This window comes from Rhincodon typus, chromosome 1 (genome assembly GCF_021869965.1).
Source record: "Rhincodon typus isolate 14 chromosome 1, sRhiTyp1.1, whole genome shotgun sequence".
Taxonomy (NCBI): Eukaryota; Metazoa; Chordata; class Chondrichthyes; order Orectolobiformes; family Rhincodontidae; genus Rhincodon; species Rhincodon typus.
The window spans coordinates 144877378-144897904 of NC_063332.1; the positions used below are offsets into that span (position 1 = coordinate 144877378).

At 37.6% G+C, this 20527-nt stretch overlaps 1 protein-coding gene across 1 annotated transcript in view; it reads right to left on the reverse strand.

Moving 5' to 3' along the window:
* The window catches only part of LOC125484876 (ATPase family protein 2 homolog), a 120380-nt gene extending 100646 nt beyond the window's left edge, over positions 1–19734 (reverse strand). Inside the window, exon 1 of the mRNA XM_048605417.1 lies at positions 19481–19734. Within this exon, the coding sequence (XP_048461374.1) occupies positions 19481–19504 (24 nt within the window). The 5' untranslated portion in view covers positions 19505–19734. The remainder of the gene's footprint in view (positions 1–19480) is intronic.
* Between the last annotated feature and the right edge of the window lie 793 nt (positions 19735–20527).

A 20527-nucleotide genomic window follows, 5' to 3' on the forward strand; every position in this document is an offset into this window, starting at 1 on the left:
GGGCCATAACAGATAATATCAAGTGGTGGATATCTGTGGAAGTTAGTATATTATTCCTTCCACTCATACAACTCAATTTTGAAAAGTAAATCTAACAGATAATTGGAATACTTTATAAAGTGTCTCTCCAACTTTACCCTGTGTCACTCTTATATTAAAGCTGGCTTTTGTTAACTCCTGCAGTTTAGGATCTGGTTCTACTGTTATGATCCCAACTGATGGCAATATTGGACAAGTCAGATCCCAGGATGAAATCTAGCTTGATAGATGATAAGTTTAACTTTTGCAGTTGGTTACCATGGTGAATAGTCAGTGAACATATTCATGAGGTTGTTAATGCTCTTTAAAAAACACATACTGACAACATGAAAGAAAAAAAAGAGGCTACACAACAATTTAGAAAGATCATAACATAAACAGGAAATCAAAGTTTCAGTCTTTTTCCTGAGCTATATCATCTTCAGATACTCAATCCTAGTGAAAATATTAGGTCACAGTGCTTACATAAGTTGATGCAATCCAAATGCAACCTATGCTTTGCACCTTCAAATTATGTAGAGATGGCACACACAAGTAGAGACGGCACAGACAAGTTCTATGCATAAAGAGGATTTTATGACAAAAGCTCTTTAAAAGCTGTCGGCAGACACATATTTCCCGGGGACCTTCAGATTCTCTTACTCTGTAATCATTCCCACAGGCTTGACTAATAGCATATAGCATAACATCAAGCGACATACACAACCAAACACTGAACAACTGCGCACATTTAAAAACCCCTTGCAAAACTAAAGAACCTTTTTATAAAACTAAATTCTCCTAAACAAGAGATTTTGTTGAGTAAATATTACCTCTAATCTCTAAGTGCAGAAATACTGATTGAGATATGAAGGTTGCTGATAGGTGCTGAGATTTACAGATTAAAGGAGGTAATTTTTGGTGGTCAGCTCAATGAGGTGGGTGATCAACATCATGGTCATTCACTGAAAATTATAATATGTATCCACATAATCACAGTCCTAGAAACATCCTGGCCTGCTTGTTAAACTGTCGTGCATTCCACTTTATCTTGTCATCCAATAGGTTAAGTGTCGGCACCAAGCAACCACATAATCTGCTTTGGTCTGGTTTGAAATGATGTGAGTTTGTGCTTGTAACTTTCTGTCTGTAATGGTAGCTAAGCATGTTAGCTGTTGCATAAACCTAAGATACTTAATATTGAAGTTGTACTGATGAAGGTGATCAGAATTTGGTAACTAGATCCTGATGTGGCTAACAATACAGTCATTGCTTGGTGATTGGTACAGAGTGTGAACTTTCTATCATAAAGATATGTGTGAGGTAGGTATGGTTTGTCGAGTAAAATATTAAGGGATATGGGCCAAAATATATGGAATAAGGCCACAGAACAACTATGATCTCATTGAATGGCATAACAGGCTTGAGGGACTGAATGTGGCCTACTCCTATGTGCCATGATTCACAGTAATCGATGCAGGGTAGTGCTCCTTGTCCTCCAGTGGAGTAACTGCATTCAGTGTCTAACAACAGGTGAGACACATAAACTAATGGTTGTTTGCTTCCTTCAGTGTATCAAGAAAGTACAGTTCATGTTACATTTTCTGATGGATTTTGTGTGACATACACTTTCATCGGACTGGCAGAGATGTTATCTTCACCTTTATTGTATCAAACAGTGATATCTGTACAATACAAAATAAAAACAAAAAGAACCGTGGATGCTGTAAATCAGGAACAAAAACAGAAGCTGCTGGAAATGTTTAGCAGGTCTGGCAGCATCTGTGAAGAAAAATCAGTTAACTTTTCAGGTCCGGTGACCCTTTCTTATCTGTACAATAATCCTTTTTTTTGCATTTTTGTGTAGTAGTTTTTGAAAAGGCTCCGTGATCTCTGCTTGCTTAAAAATTAATTTGTAATAAAAACTGGTAGTACTGAAGAATGATCCCAATTCTTTCATGTTAGATGAGGTCAGGAGCACACAAATGGCTTTGCTGTTTTTGTGTCTGGTCTTATTCCAGCTGCTTTCACTTTGCATCATGCTAATCTTGGATGGTACGAATATGCAGTTGTATTTGTTGAGTGTCAAAGTGTATTGCTACAGTCACATGAGCATCGCTGACTGTGTTCTGAAATAGAGAAAAACTGCTGGAGAAACTCAGCAGATCTGTCAATATCTGTGGAGAGAAAACCAAATTAATGTTTCAAGTCCAGTGACCCATCTTCAGAACTGATTGTGTTTTGCTTTGTCCTTTCTGTGGAGAGCAATGTGGTTAATTAGGCTGAGCAACCCTCAACATCTGATCAGACTGAAGAAGTGAGCTTGGTCTATAGGGCATTCTGTGATATTGAAACAAACCTCCATGAGTAACAAAAGCTGTAAGACATTGGCTTTAATTCATTAGTGGCATCTGAAGATAACTATGTCATACGTCAAGCTTTGTAAAAACTGTGGTGTATTGAAATTATGCCAATAGTTTTTAAGATTTCAAGAAGTGGATGCTTGTCTGAAATTCTTATTTTGTTGATACCTTAAGAATGATGCATCCTGTGAAGTCTGCCATTTTTGTGTCATGAAATAACTACGCTTTACATTCTTGGGAAAGAATTTATTTTCTCAATTCTACTGTGTGCTTCAAGTTGTTCTAGCTTTTGGATTATTTTGGTATGTGTTGCTAACAAAAACAGTCTCAAACCAGAAGAACTGATGTATCAACATGAGGAGTTGATGACAGTACTCCTTAATTTTCTCAAACCTGATAAATAAAGATAGGATAGAGTTGCACACAGTCAATGTCATCGATCACATTGATGTGCACACTAAGCCAAGTTTATTGAACAGATTGACCTCTGTAAGACATTTTCCGTCTGGTATATAGGTGAACTTATCCATGGTGAAGTTTTTGTAGCACTGCTTCAAAAACAGAGTAATTGTTAATTAAACCTTAAGGATATCCGTTGCTGGAAAGAGAAAAGATTGTGACAGATAATGATGATGATTTGTCGCTCAAAATAGATTATTTCGTGGTAATATTCTTGGAGGAATGACATTGCGATTCCACAATCTTAACTCAATCTTTATAATATTTTCTTTGATGACCTCAGGAGTACATTCTTTAAAATGCGGATCTAATAATTTGTTTTTGATGGCCTGCACAACTGCAAAGTGATTCAACTTTAAGCACAAGTAATACTTTATGCCCCCCCAAACTGGACATGTTGTTGTGAATAAATAGGCACCTCCATAATTTGAACACATTTTTGAGGGTACCTGATCATGATATGTTAAACGTTGATGAGGTGCTGAGGTCCCTTTGTCAGTAACCCTTGAGTGCTTGAGCTAATTGGGCAAGCTGGATGTATCATCCTGAGTCCAAGGGTGATTTCTGTGCAACTGCCTTAAATCAAACAGAGCATATTTGATTAGGACTGCCAAGGTTGATGCTTTTTACAAGGTTAAATCATAGCCCTCTGTGAGGAGACATTTCTATATTTGTGGAATTGAAGTTTTTCCAATCAGCTGATTACAAATTAGTTTACAATTCAGTATTCAAACGTTACATGGAAGTCAACTGCTATTTGCTACCACACATTGTTTAATGAGGTCAGAACTTCCCTGATATCACTGGCAGCATGTACATTGTTCAAATCATCACAGTTTTGTTTGGCCTAAAGTATTTTTCAAAAGCATTTACCTCTTGACTACCTACTGCTGTACCAAACATAGACAAGTCCTCTGTGAGCAGCTCAAATTCTATGTGGTTTGCTGCAGCAAGGCAGTGGACAAGTATTGTCTTCCTGCAGATTGCTGCTATCTCTGTATTTTCCAGACCCTATATCAAGTCAGTAGCTCTTGAACCCAAAATCCATTGATCCCACAGCAAGGGTGGACTGCCCGGTGAAAAGTAGAAAGTTACTGGAATTGATAAATCTAAAAACTTGCTTCATCCAGTATGCCAGTTATTGTGTTTTCTGCCTTGGAGATATGCAGAGATGATAAATACCAAGTCCTAAGTCACTCAGCGATAGCAAGAACTGCAGATGCTGGAGTCAGAGTCGATTCAGTGTGGAGCTGGAGGAACACAGTAGGTCAGGCAGCACCAGAGGAGTAGGAGAGTTGACATTTTGGGCCTAGACCCTTCATCAGGACCCACAGTGATGAAGGGTCTAGGCCCAAAACGTCAGGCCTCTGATGCTGTCTGAACTGCTGTGTTCCTCCACCTCCACACTGTATCGACATACCAGGTTCTGTGTGTGAACAGGACCTTTGTACAAAAAGCTTTTTTTTTAAAATGCCCACAGCCAGAAGTTTGCACCTAACTTTTAGTTTCCCTTTATTCTGCAACCACACTTACAAGCTTGATGGAGAACACATAGTTCAAAGAACAGGCAACAGACACGTACAATCAACAAGTCAGCACAACAAAATTCAAAAACCAATTCATTTCATAGACTTACATCTGTTCCACTTAATTAAAAATGCTTTCTTAAAAATCACATTTACTGCATGATATAATATATAATAGGCATGCGGACGAGCCAATATTGAAGAATCAGGTTGCTAAATAAAGCTGACCTTACACATACCAGGAGATCCCTCTATTTGGATGTGAATGTGTGGCATCCAACGAAAAGCTAAGCTTTTCAAAACTATATTCGTAATATTTGTACTTCTTGGTTTGACTCATCTTGACCAGCAGCAACTAGTGCATGATTAGATTTTTTTTCCATCAGCAATAGTTGCAATTCACTTCTTTCTCCATATTATTTGCTCTCAGAGAACAGTTGTGGCATTTTATTGGTTTTTACACTTCCACAAACCCCTGAAGACAATTTATAAACAGCCCATCATTTTGATGCAGAACTTCAAAGTAGTTCTACACACCATCTTCTTCCTTGGCGAAGGCAGATAATGATTTACCCATTTAGTGCTTCAACTAGGCACTCTGCCTCTAGTTGTAGGTATCCTTTATGCATTCTAATTAGCCACAACCTTCCCATGCAACCATTTTGCTACTTAAATGCCTGTAGAATACAAAGGTTGCTCAGGACTGAAGTAGCCAACTAACTCCACTATTTTGAGGTCATGAGAATGAATAAGTTAAGGTAGACCATTCTATAATGATTTTTCATTTTAACACTGCAAAGAATAAGAGAAAGTTAAAGAACAGACAGCAGGAGCCTTAGAGAGAGGGGTAAATTTTGTGTGCTATCCAAGATTACATAAGAAGAGTTAGAAGAAGCTCTTCATATATTGTAATATTAAATCAACCACTTCCAGCTGCATCAATGATCCTTGATTCCCTTTCTGATTGGAAATCTGTCTATCTCAGCCTTGAACAGACTCAACCACCCAGCATCTATGGTCCTCTAAAGAATTCCTCAAATTCACTATCTTCAGAAAAAAATCTGATAAATTTTTGTTGACCAAAGGCAATAGTAGGATATGAAGTTAATCGGCCACCAAATGGCAAAACAGATTTAAGACAATTAATGGCTACTACAGCTTCCGTGTTCCTAGTTCTACATGCCATAGCAAAAAATTAAATTTCATTAGAACAGTTCTGAAGCAGTTCAAAATCTTAATTATGTTTCTCTCTCCATTGACGCTGTCGGACATGCTAAGTATTTCCATCATGTTTTGTTTTTATTTTAAATGTTTATGGCCTTGTCGTTTTGCTTGGCTTTACAAAATGTGCCTGCCATTTGTCTAATTTGACTATTTCACTGTAATGTTATTGTTTTTTTGTCTCTTTAGCTAAACTGTTTCCACAACTGTCTCAGAGGCCATGAAGGTTTAATAAACTGTTTGGAAGAAATCTGACATGTGCTTCTAACTTGCTCTCATGTTTATAGCTGAAGCAGAGCCAACATACGCTAATTGGAGTTGCACTGCAGGAAGATGTTTATGTACTAATTAAGCCACTTCCTGCACCAACTGTTTCTAAGAAAGCAAGGAATGCATGGCAAAAAGCCATTCAGACGTACTAACGTCATGGTCTGCCAATGTTTTTATAAGGTAAAAACGTACTTGAAAATTTTGCACTTTATTTAACCCTGAGTACCAGAGTTAGCCGTTAGCACCCTAGCATTAAATAAAAGCTTTATAAATACCGAATACAGTATTTCTCTGAAGGAAATTATTAACCAAGGTAAAATGTGCTAGAAGAATAAATATGTTTCACTTCTAAAGCAAATATAAGATGCAGAATAAATCAGCAACAGAAATATGGAGCTAATACACACTTCAATCTTAATTTGCTGACCAATTGCAGGAAAACACAGATATGTGACACGTGGTGAATTACTTCATTCTCAGTTTCTATATAAATTTCTACATAAATCTTCATGCAAATATTGTCTTCCATTTTGAGATGTTACTGAAAGAATGATCATTGCCAACAATAGTTTCACCCATTATTTTTATGATACTTTTTTTTCAGTATACTAATATGTTTATTAGCCCCTTGAATCTTTTACCATAAAGACATAGATGCATAGTACAATAACAAGTTCAGTTAGAATGAATTTTAGTGGCAATTAAAGGGGAAATTATGTCAGAATATGAAGCAGTCTGGGTCCTCATGTAACCATATGGAAAACATTCAGGTTGTACAAGTAGCATGTGATGCTTGCATCATAGAAGTGTCAAGTAGTTAAAGTTTCCTACAAAGAACAAGAATCAAACCACCTCCCTTCAATATTTAATGATGTTACCATCATCGATTTCCTTGTAACACTGTCCAGGCAATCACCAATGACTGATGAGATATATAACTAAATCAGACATATAAATTATTCCAACATCATGCTTCATATAAAAAAATTATTAATTTGCTGTCTGAAAGCCTTGAACAGAATTTTAAGGCAGAAACAAAAGTCAGATTCCAATAATTTTTTAAACTGTATCTTTTAAGCCAATGAAACGGAGCCAAACAGTCTGCAAAACCCCAACAGAAACAATAGAAAGGTATGAGAGTGGGGTCCATTTACTAATCCATTGGCAAATCATCCTGACAGTCACCTGGATACTTAACGGGGTGGGGACAAGCCATTGGACTGAATCATTGGGACTGTGGCTACAGAAGGAAAACACTCAAGCACAATATAATAATGTCAGTCAGCCAACTGGAGTCCAGTTGCCATGAACATATTTGGGTTACCAGGCAAGTGGAATGAGAGGATCATATAACAAGTCAGCTGACTCTATTTGTGTTTTCTCTGCCGACCCGTGCACAACAGTGTGAATCCCCCATCTGACTTTCTCTCCCATTCACACTCAATATCCAACTTGCAACTTTTGAGCCATATCTCCAATTCGACTTTCCATATCATGTCAGCAGAGTATAGAATCAACTTAGCTGATGCTATCTCTGGAGTAAGAAATAAATCAGCCATCAACATCTTAACTGTCTCAATACCAAACCCAAAATGACCGCTAAGTGACCTGAAGCCACCCATGTCACCAACCTCAAGATCTGTATACTCATTTAATTTTAATTGACTTTAAATTGCTCAATATATTCGGCCCCCCCTCCATTCTGTTTGTGTATGTGACAAAATTGGAACATTTTTATTATTTTACATAGATTGGTTAAGCATAATAATAATTTTCTTTTAAATAACTCAAGGACAGCTGTCTGTGTCTTTTACAGTCTCAACACATAAATGGTTAAAAATTCACTGAATTAGCAAGCATATCTTTTTTGAAAAGAACAGTTTTGGTGAAGCCACCCTTATCCATTTTACAATGAAACACTGTGGCTCCATGGGCAAGTCAGACTGAATTATGCAGCAAATGACTCATTGCCTGATTTCCCAAAGCTTGTTCACCATCTGCAAAGCACAAGTCAAGAAACACTTGAGGTCAGCAGATGAACGCCACCAGAACAATGCAACCGCAACCTTAACCATTCAACACCTCCACCGTCAGTGCAACACAACTGCAAGGTGTGCCATCTATGGATACGTTGCAACAACATGAAAAGTCATCATGGACAGCAGTTTCAAAGCCTGTGGCCTCTCCCACCTGAAAGAACAAGGGCAGCAGGTGCACAGGTTTAAGTAAAACACCCTATTGCTGATACACCATCAGCACTTGGAAGTATTTTGCTGTTTCTTCAATGTCATTGGACAATGGAGTTCTATCCCGAACAGCACTCCAAGGTTACCTTCACCAAATGGGCTGCAGCAGTTTAAGGAGGTGGCTAACCACCACATTCGTAAGGGCAATTAGGGATAGTCAGTCAATGCTGGCCTTGTCACAATCACCCATATGTGAATAAACTTAATTATTTTTTAAATATTGGGATTCTTTTTTAAAATACAAATACAAACAATTAAAATTGACTTTATCTTGCTATGTTGAAACAATGTTTTGTGTTTAATTAGTAGCTGGTGATAACCTGATCATGGACATTAGTTTGAAACAAGCTGCTGTATCTAACTTTCAGGAAGTTGAATCATCAGTGAAAAGGAATGGTATCTCTGTGCCTCGAGCCACCAATCTGCAGCACTATGATCTATTTTCAGCATTAATTTCCTGGTGCTACAAAGCCAAAAATATTTTCTGTTTTTGTTTTCCTCGGGCTGGAGTGAGTATCTAGAAAAAGTAGTTTTATTCCTCTTATCTTTTATTGTAGCTGACAGTGGGCCTTCTACTTAAATTGCTACAACCCTTGTACCCCACAATGGTGTTACATTAAGAAATTCAGGATTTAAATCAGCTACACTGAAAGAATAACTGTTCACATCTAAGTCAAAGTGTTGTGAAATTTTCAGGAGAATTGAAAGTGATGGTGTTTATATAATTTTTCCACATTTGTCCGTTAAAAAAAAAATAGTGGTTACATGGATGGATGTTGTAGTCAGAGTAACTTTATTTATTCATGGAAAACATGGGTATTACATTTATGAATATCCCAACTGTCATTGAATTGAGCAGCTTGTTCAGCCATTTCAGGGGGTAGTTAACAGTCAACCACACTTGGGGATCTGGAGTCACATGCAAGACAAATCAGGTAAGGAGGAAAGATTTTCTCCCTGAAAGGACATTAGGAATAGAAGAGTAAAGAAGTCTTACTTCAACTGTACAAGGTGCTGATGAGACCACATCTGGATATATATTTACGACTGAGATAGATTGATTCTTGATCAGTGGGGAAATCAAGAATTACAGGGAAAGGGCAGGAGGTGAACGTGAGGAATGTCAGATCAGCCATGATCTTACTGAATGGCAGAGCAGGTTCGAGGGGCTGAAAGGCCTACTTCTGTTTTTATACTTAATGATCTTATGCAGCATAAACTTTACTTGTTACTTGTCAGTTAGTTGCCCAGGTCCTGTTGGAGGCTGGCATTAACTGCTCCATTATTGGATGATTTGCAAATGAAGCTGAACATTATACATTCACCACTAATTAGACCAGCTCTTAATTTAGTATGAGGGAAGACATTGATGACATTGCTGAAGTGAGACCACACTACATCTGCTAGTTCCACTTTAACTACATCCTCTAAAATATATCTAACACGTTTAACAACCTAAATTTTCCTTATTATGACCACTCATCCATAGAGGATCTCTTACCGTGAGATAACCAATTACTCTGTTTCATTACGTAACAACACCTAAAACAGCCTTTCTCAGTGTTTGACTACACGATGTATTGTTCTTGGAAGCTATCTTGCATTGCATGGACTCATTCTACTTATTAATTTGGTCAATAAGATTTGTCCAGTCTTTGTGAATTGTTGCACTGCCTAGGCTACAAATTCCTTTAAATTCTTGATCAATACTCTGTCCAAGTGAGCCAATTACAGGTCATTATCACTGAGCCCACCTGGATTTTGAGGCAATTCAGGGATTGTTTCAACTCGCTTGGGATTTTTGAAGGCCACCCAGTAACACCCATCAGGCTGGCCAGTAGTTTGCCTGGATGTTCTTTCTATGAAGGCACTCAGTGCCCAGCGGTGGCTCAGTGGTTAGCGCTGCTGCCTCACAGCAACAGGGACCAGGGTTCAAATCTACCCTTGGCTGGCTGCCTGTGTGGCGTTTGTACATTCTCCCTGTGTTTGCATGGGGTTTCCTATGGGTGCACCTGTTTTGTCCCACAATCCAAAGATGTGCAGGTTAGGTTGATTGGCCATGCTAAATTGCCAATAATGTCCAGGGATGTACAGGTTAGGTGGATTAGCCATGGGAAATTCTGGGTTGCGGAGATGGGGGGTGGGTCTGGGAAGGATGCTCTTTGGAGGGTCTGCATGGACTTGATGGGCTGATTGGACTGCTTTCACACTCTATGAATTGAGGAATCCAGCCTCATGAAAAAGAGTGTTTGATTTCTACATCCTTCTAAAATACTGATTACACAAAATTCAAGGTGAAATGGTGAGGGACACACACTGCACTTCTGGTACACTATCGAAAGATGTTTAAATTAAAAACAGAGTGTACTTTTACTTTACCCCCATACAGTTGGGACGTGTTGCCTGAACAAATGACATGATGAATTGAACCAAACAAGTAACAATCACATATATTATAAATTTCAATGTCAGCATAAAGAATGGGAACAGTTGGAGTTAAATTAGTGAACATGTGAAACCTAATTTCAAAGCAGCGTAAATGCTTCTACTTCAGCAGATTTGGCGGGGGGGGGCAGCCAAGTAACCCATCCTTCAGAAGCTCCATGGTTCAGTACTTGGGAGGCAATGTGAAGGCAACAATTGCGACCGGGTTCCTAGTGATCAGGCAACCTTGCAGCAAAAGGGAAGCGGCAACTGTTAGATCTAGTGAGTAGATACTTTTCCAGCATTCCTTGTGGGCCAAGAGCAAAATGATTACTTTTGATATGAGCTCTCCTTACCTGTGATCAGGTGATTTCCTCCACAATATCTTCCCCCTCAAATTCTCCTAACCCTTTCCCACTGACATCTCCTTTGTTGGCTACTATATTTACAGAATCACTCTCCAACTAGGGGAGATGATGGCCTCGTGGTATTATTGCTAAACTCCCACCATGTCAAATAGTGGAATTTGAATTTAATAAAAATCTGGAAGTAACAGTCTAATAATGAACATGGAACTATTTTTGATTGTTAGGTAAAAACCCACCTGGTTTATTAATATCCTTTACGGAAGGAAATCTTTGTCGTTAGCTGGAACAAAAACAAAGTTGCTGGAAAAGCTCAGCAAGTCTGGCAGCATCTGTGAAGGAGAAAACAGAGTTAACGTTTCGGGTCCGGTGACCCTTCCTCAGAACTCCTTAGCTGGTCTGGCCTATATGTGACTCCAGACTTTCAGCAACGTGGTTGGCTCTTAACTGCCCTCTAGGCAATTAGGAATGGGCAATAAATGTTGGCCCAGTCAGTGACACCCACATCCCATGAATGAATTAAGAAAAACTCTAGTTGTGGCCATTTGAGGTCATTCATTTTAGGCTTCCAATAGTTAACCAGTCTTCAGTCAGGTAGGCTGCCAGATAGGGGACATCATTAAAAAAAAAACAAACATTCTGAGGAAGTCCTGTCAAACTCAATTTTTGGCATTCCTAGCTTTCACAGCCAAAAGACCCCTGCCATTGTTAGCTACCGAACTACCTGCAAATAACAGGGCTAATATGTCATGACAGCTATCTGTACTATAAGGATTCAATTGCCAGTCAAGGACCATGTGCCTTTAATTTCTGAAAAGATCATTCTTTCTACTTGGGGCTACAGTTAAAGTTAGAATTAGACTGGTGGAGGAAGAATGTAAGTGTTACGTGAATATATTGTGTGAAGCCATATAAATCTGTTTATATTTACATGTCCTAGTTTTATTCTCCTGTGATTTTGCTCATCAAATTAAAAATATCTCCTTGTACATTTCCACCTATACACTGTTTATGTAGATATTTTGTTCTTCAAATCCTCTCAGGATTACACACAGCTGTTATTGTCAGATATCAGAAACAGAATCTTAATGTATTTTTTTAAATAATGGCAGCATGTTGTACTGTCAACATGTGCACAAATCCCTGGGAGTCAAATGAACTTGATGCAGGTTCCTCTCTCAGTCTCACCAGATGATGTCCTCTGGATTGTGTTCACAGGATATTACTGCTTAATATGGAATCAGCATTAAATTACAGACAGTTTAAAACAGGAGGGTGGTGAAGGATGATTGTAAAGTAAATTCATCACTATTTCTTAGAAGCACTACTGAGATTTTATTGAGAATGACAGTTTTTATTTAATGCAAAACTGTTTAACTCACCATTATACTACTGCTGGCGATGTGCCAGTTATTCATTATTATGAAAACATTAAATTTGATGAGTTTGGGTAAATGGTGTAAATATTCCTGATTTTGAGAAAATGCACATACATTTTGAGACCAACCCCTAAAATGCATTAATATGTATAAGACAAGTTCTTTCTTCCCTCACATCCTGAGTAAAGAGTTTTATTCCTGTGAAGAGTATACTCACAATTTTCTAATATTTGGCAATGGACTCATGTTTTTTAATTCAAACACTTTGTAGATCAGTTTATTCTAGCTAATACAGTATGCAGTCCTACCCAAAAAGGCAATCAGGGGATTGACAGCTGCACAACATTTTTGTGAATTCACGTTTAGTTCTAGGTTTTGGCCCTAATATCCCATTATGCCAGAGTTGAGCGCACAATCTATGTGCTCTTTATAGGCCAACTTTACATTTGGCTATACATTAGACACAATCTGTTTCTAGAGCCCAAAAAGTTATCATAGTTTGCATTTTCTTACATAATTATAGAGCATATTGTTGGAGCCATTGTTGCTTTTATATTTTTCATTTTTGGTTTGGAACTGTGAGCTGAAGTTGATAGACTTTGGACCCTGAGCAGCTGCTGGCTTTTGTTTTAAAAAAAACAAACAAATTGACATTTTTTTGCAGGAACAGGCCTGGAAAGTTAATTGCAAATAGAATATTGCTCTAAGAACAATGCAGATGTTTTGGCAGTCGAAATATATTATGCTCAAAGACTGGCAGCTACTTGGATGTTAAAAGGGGCAATCACAGGAAGGCTAGCATCGGTCAGTCAAACAAAGAGAATGCTGAAAAAAAAAGAGAAACCAGATATTAAATTGGTTTTGGCTGTTTTTTAGGCAGAAAGCAGCTTGGCTGTGAAAACTGCTGGACCAATTTTTTTGTTGTTGTCTAGTTATCCTCCAGTTATCGAATTATTGAAAGTTCTGAGAAAAGAACCCCAGTTCATAAGATATGAGTAAAAGGCTCCAGCGGCTGGCAAAAGCTGATAGCATTGACCAATGACTTTGAAAAGTCAGGCAAGATATAACATCTCACATGCCTGTGAACATTCATTATCGACGGGTTGCATGAAGGTTTACCAACAATTGTTCAAAATTGCTTAAGTGTGCTGGCCCGTTACAACTCTTATTTTTTTTGAATTTATCCCTTAATTGAGTCTGTCTGTCTATGTGTGAAAGTGGGGGGCTATGATGAAAGATTGGGTTTACATCAGAAATGAATTAGATTACCTTACTGTTTAACTTTACTCTTCTAAAGTATTAATAATAAGCTGTTCATTTCTGTTTAAGCTATAAACTTGGCGTCTCATATAGAGTACTCATAAAGTCTGGTAAGGAGGGCAATTTTGAGGTTCACTGATTATTTTATGATGTCCAGCATTAGCAAATCTGATTTGGTTGGACTTGCTATCCCTACATCATAACAGTGTCAAGAGATAAACAGACCACCATTAGAAGTTAAATCAACACCTTTATACACAAATTTCCCTGACACATATTTTATCTTTTTTTAGAGGTAAAAGGTTGCAAGCCTTATTGGGTTATGTAATTTTTCTTCTAACTTCTATAAACAGTTCATCTTCATTAAATAAAAAAAATACAGAAACTAGCTAACCTCTAATTTTCTGACAATACACAATACATGTATAATAAAATACGTCTCACTGAACTCAACCCAATGTAGTGCTGAGGTATTCTGTCTTAATTTAAATAGTGTACCAAAATAAAAACTATATTGCTGTCAGCAGGCTAAGACAACATTAACAGTCCTCAAGTTCCATATCTTCACAGTAATTCACTCAGATTTTATGCTGAACTTTAATATTTTTTCATTGCAACATAAAAAAACAAATCAAACTGAAGAACAGGATGTCTGTGGACCCAAGTTCAGTATTTCCTCCCAGTGAGGCGTATAAAAAGAAGGCCAGAGAGGAGAAACAGTTGAAAATCCTGGCACACAGCTCTGTGGCATTCACACAGGAATTTCTCAAATGACTCAAACTGGAGCAGAAATAGCAACGTTGGGACAATTCCAAAGGGAACACTGGTTTAGTTCAAGGATTTGCGTCAATAGAGAGTGAGGGATGCACATCCACCGTCTTACTTTACAAACTAGATGCAATAAATTAAATATCATGAATAAACTTCCATTTACACAACTTTTTTGTTAGTCTGAGCTTCAGCACAGTATTAACTTCTGTCTTTTAGTATTCAGAGAAAAGAAATGAGGATGCCAGTTGATTTGTTCTATTATGTCAGATGGAGACTGCCTTTGATAAAAAAAACTCACATAAATCACTTACTTTATTTACATGCAAGGAATGGATACATGGACAAGGTTGTGCAGGGATTGTCAATGCCTGTCGGACCACAACTAAGAATGAATCAAAACTTCGCAAACAGCAGAGAAACAGACAGGGACTGGGTGGGGGATGGTTGTAGAAAGGCAACTTAATTTTTCAAGAGCGAATCTCAAGGGAATGATGTTTAAAAATTATAAATTATTGAGATTAACATGTTCTCATTTTGTTCAATTCAACAAGTTTTAGGAATTATTGTGTTTAAAAAGTGATGGCCAATTATGTCATGGGGGTTACCAGTTTGTAAGGATGACTAAGTTTTGCAGTGTATAAGGCAGAGAACTCAATGCACATAGTCAGTGCTGAATCACCTTGGCTTTATGACTTCTAACAATGTTATGTTACTTCTCAACAATTGGCTCAAATACTTAAGCCAAAAGATATTTAAAATATGGTGTAAAGTGAAGAAAAACATAAAAGGGTCTTAATCATCCCTTTTACAGTTGAGGAGTCCAGGAAGAGCAACAGTTAGTCTCAACATTCCAGAATGGTGGAAAGGGGTCATGAACAATCACGGACAAGTGAGTAGGCTGTCTGCTTTCAGGTTTCTGCCTATACCCTTCAGAAGCAGCCACTAAGAGATACACATGCTAAGCAGATGGAGCTGCGAAATAACATATGGTGGATCAAGCCTACCAGGCCATTCAGTATAATCATAACTGATTTTGGACTTCAACACAATTTTCCCACCCACTCCCCATATCAATTGATTCCCTGACACACCAAAAATTTTTCTATCTCAGTCTTAAACGTATTCAATGATGGTGCATTCGCAACCCTCTGGGATAGTGAATTCCAAAGATACTCAAATCTCTGAGTGAAGAAATTTCACTTCATCTCAGTACAAAATGATCAGTTCCTTTACCTGAAATTGTGCCTCCCTGTTCTTAATTCTAGAAACAGGAGAAACAATGTCTCAGTGACTATTCTGCAAAATCCCTTCATTATCTTGAATGTTTCAATAAAATTACCTGTTTCCTCAATGCTCCATAGAATAGAGACTCGATTTTCTCAACCTGTCATTCCAGAAACAATCTAGTGAATCAGCACTTTACCAATTCCAAATCAAGTACTAAAACTGCACCTGGTGTTCCAGATGTGGTCTCACCAAAACCCTGTAAAAATGTACTATGTGGATGATTGCTTCCCAACTTCTACTCTTTTACCAAAGGAATAATTAACGTTGCTTGATACTGATACAAGTTGACATGTCCAATGTTAGGAACTCAGCACTGATCACCAAACCAGCAATTTAATACAAACAGACTTTCAAATAGATTCTAGTTAATTTGTTTGGATGTAAATATATGCCAATAACATGAATAAGAAAACAAAACTGAATGGGTTCAATATCATTAGCCTTATTCCAAGTCAGGTTAATAGATGTTGAAATAGGACTGTTTCCAAGAACAGAGGTATAATTGTACTTGACATAAACCATCAATCCTCTAAAGATGTGATTAACTCTTTTGAAGTTTGTTTGAATTATACAACTAGATAAATGGTTCTGATTCTCCGTAAACCTTCAAACCATAAGAAGACTGCTTATTCAGTTCCAATGAGGTTACCAATGCTTTGTTTTAAATATTTTAGCCTCCGTACAGCACAGTCTTCAGACTGTAGTCTCAGACCTAGTCTGTCAGCTTTGGGTCCCAAACAGTTTTCTTCACTGAGCAACTGGTTACTCTGAAAGCACGTCTTTTTAACACAGAAATAAATACACTACAGAGTTCATTCAACTAGAAAATAAAGTTTGAGGGGGGGGAAGAATTTGCATCCATTAGATTATAACTCAATTTAATCATGGCTGCATCATGCAACAGTTACTCCAAGTGAAACTAAAACTCTAAACATTGCTTATTTGGCCTTGTAATCTCTAATCACAACAGCACCAAATGCAGGAGTCTGTCTAAAGTTTATATTCTCAGCAAAGAGGACTCCGTTTTAAAAGAATAAATATATTTGCAATTATTTATTCCACTCTGCTCCAATTTAGTGGGTTTCCCTTCCTCTCTAGGTGCAAAACCCCAAACTGATCCACCTAGACAAGGCAAAATAAATCTCAGTCTAACCTTTGTAGGCAGATTACAGCACCTAAAGGCCCTTACTCAAGTCTGTGACTAGCTGGCTGAACAGAGCGTAACAAACAGGCAGGTGGCAGGCTGAGATTAATGTGGAGAAATACAATGTAATATTTGGAAAGAAAAACAAGGAATGGGAGTATATACCGAAAGAAATATGCTACAGAGATAAACTCAAAGACAATATCATAATATCACTGCTGAATTGGTTATCAAATCATTTCCACACACTGTAACTTGAAAAAAAGAGTGAAGCACAATAATTGGTAAAAAAAAAGCTTAGCACATTGGCTTGAATTGGCAGTACAATACTATGTAACATGCCCTTAGCTTGATATGCCCAGTATCATTCTGCTGAGTCTGAGCTACATCTTCACCATAGCCAATGTATCCTTTTTAAGTTCTGGTGGCCAGAACTCAAAACTGACAGAAGAAACAGAAACTGATTCATACATGATTTTCAAACTTAACCTCCTCTAAATATAGTCCCTTGGTAGTTGATGTTTCCCACGGTACGAGACCACAGTGCCTGGATTTTCCCTTCCTAAGGCAATATGACCTGCCTAGGAAGTGACACAGTACATCCATCACCCATTGTGGTTAGTTGGTTTGGGTAATAGACATTGCTGTGAGTCACATCCCACAACCACAGCAGGGTAAACCCAAGGACTGGATCACTAGACTGCTTCAACAGGTCTACTTCACCCTGTAACAAGTCTACTTTGTTTAACCATATCTAATAAAATTATTAAGCTGTAACCACAAATAGAAACAACAATTATATGATTGTATATTTAACAATTATGGTTAAAAATTGAAGCAAAGCCACTGAAGTGCAGAAATAATCAGCAGCAATGATTTCATACAAAACATTTTGGTTTTGGAAAGTTTAATGTCTTAGCCATAATAATAGAGGAATACAATACAATCATGTTAAGCATTCACACAATAAGGTTAGCAACAGCAATTTCAACACTGAATACCTGCACATAACCTTCTAAAAAACATACATTGCTTACTCACATTAAAAAATAAAGACAATAAGTGTAGTTTCTTTACCCTTTGATGCATTGCCATGATATAGACAAAGAACAAATGCAGAAATCAATTGAAATTTAATGCTTTATGATGGATGATAATAGTTGAAAGATTAAAAATTAGTCAAATGCTGGTGAAACTGCAAGACGTTGAGTGTAAGGAAGTGTTCATCATAAACAGACTCTCTATCAACAGCACATTAACAATTAGCAAAAATGTAGCTATCACAATTCATCAGATCCTTAACTGGGACATCTGCCAACTTGCCAGATAAAACTCTATTGATGTAACAAAGAATTTTCTCGGGAAAGTTAAACTATGATGGAAGTATCAAATTATAAGCTAGATTAACTATAATGGCTTTAGAATAGAAAATACCCAAAGGACCAGGACTGAAGAAAAACTTGGCCTGAGTAAAAATATTGCTTGAAACTTCCATTTAAGGAAATTAAATAAAAGTCCAAGAATTAACAAGAAATTTAATGAGCTCTTAAGATAGGAATTAAAATTTTCATACCATTTCAGAGGAAAGATGAAAATGATAAATCTAAGCACATAACAGTGTATGAGAATCAATTTATTATCTTGCGTGGTCATTTTGATTTGATACACTGGAGCATGGTAAGCAAAAGTCAGTATGGTCTAAGTATTTGCTGTGGAAAATAGCTCCCTTTTTTCAGAGAATGCTTCTCAAAAATATTAAACAAAATAGGTGGAAAAGTAAGTTGCAATAAAGATAAGAAATTTAAAATGGATATGGTTAGGTGAATGGATCAAAATTTCACAGATGGAATTTAACATGGATTAGTGTGAGATTATTCATTTGATTGGAATATTAGAAAGGCAACTTATTATCTAAATAGAGAGAAACTTCAGAGTGATTCAGTGCAGAGGGATCTAGATGTTCTTGTACACGAATTGCAAAAAACTAATATATAGGGAAAGCACGCAATAAGGAAGGCAAATGGAATTCTGGCATTACCAGCTAAAGGAATTGAGTACAGAAGTAGGGAAGTGTTGCTGCAGCTGTAGAAGGCATTAATAAAACCACACCTGGAGTACTGGGTACAGAGGAGGAGAGATGAGGGATTTGTCTTCTGAGGAGAGATTGAGCAGTTTAGGCCTGTACTCTCTGGGGTTTAGAAGAATGAGAGGGGATCTAATTGATGTCTATATCAACAGGTCATTGTTTTAGGATAAGGAATAGCAGAAGTAAAGCAGAGAGGAGGAGCAATTACTTCTCTCAAAGGGTCAGGAATCTATGGAATTCACTATCCCAGAGTTATCGATTTACCTGCCCCAATTCTCTTGCTCCCTCCTGCAGTGCCCTCTCTATGTGCAATCTCTAAATTCTTCACTCAGATTGTGCCCTCTCTCCTCCCCTACTATCTCTGGCCTTTCATTGTGCCTTTTTCCCCACTGGGTCTTTTTCTTCACATTCTCTGACTCTCTCTCTCAGACACACACACACTCCTCTAGGATGGCCCTCAATCATCAATTTCAATCTTGAATGACGTTTTAATTCCAAGTACCCCATTCTCAATCTCTTGTTCAAATTATCATTCCCTTTCTCAACAGATTGCCTCTCTCATCCCTTCCAACGATTATCTGACCTAATTCCTTGTAAAACAGCTCTCTCTACCCAATCCCTCACAAATCTCATTCCTAGTTTCTTCCTTCCTCCTAATTACCTTAGTCAGTGGGGAAGGGTCCATTCTTGATTGTAGCCTTATGCCATTATATTTCCAGCCTGTCAGTTGGACTGACTTTCGATTTGGTCAGCTGCTGGGTGGGAATTGGAAGGAAAATATTAATTTCTGCAAATTAAATTCAAAATGGCCTCCACGTCCCCAATCTTGGTGGGTTCTTCCTTTGCTACCACACTCTCCCAACTCTGCATCTTTAAATGTCAGGGCTGAAGCCTAAAGGTATGCCTGGTTTAAATATCACTCCCTTATCTGGGGAGAATCTTCTCTCTACAGGATAAGTTGATAGAAAACTATCATTCTCAATCTTATGTCTTGTCTAACCCCTAACTATTGCAAATACATAGAAGTGGACCTCTCAGTTAGATTAGGGCCCATCTCAATTAAACTTGATTTACTCTACCTCAAGCAACACCCCTTGATAATCTTAGCCTAACAAAAAATCTCTTTCTCAAATTGAAAGTTGCAATTGCACCAGGATCCATTGCTATTGGCATGGAAAGGTGGTTAAGGATGTGATGGAGTGGTAGTGATGGGATGTATGTGGGGAATAAATTCCACTTTTCTGCTACATTTTTTGTGAAGAAATGTTTCCTGATTACAATGCTGAGTGACCTAGCTCTGAATAAGTATGGCTCTAGACTACACTACATGAAACAACCATTTTATATTGACCGTATCTCTTCATCTTAACATTTACATTTTACAACTGTATTACCGAATGAACATATAAAGTCAAGACAACACAAGTTACATTTACCTTCATTCTTTCCCTTTTAAGCACTAAATCACCCTGTTTGCCACATTGCAGAGCTTCTTACACCAAACACTTCTTTACCATAACCTCCTTACATATCTGTCTTTCTTCCTCGTTACAATCTACAAGATGCTGGTTTGGATATCAACTAATCAATACTTCCTGTTTTAGCTCACTGTTGGGAATTTTCTTCAGCATTCTGTTCAATTTCTGTAACCCCATATAGGATTTCTGTCAGAGTAATAATGGTCAATCAAGAGAACCTCCGAAGAAAA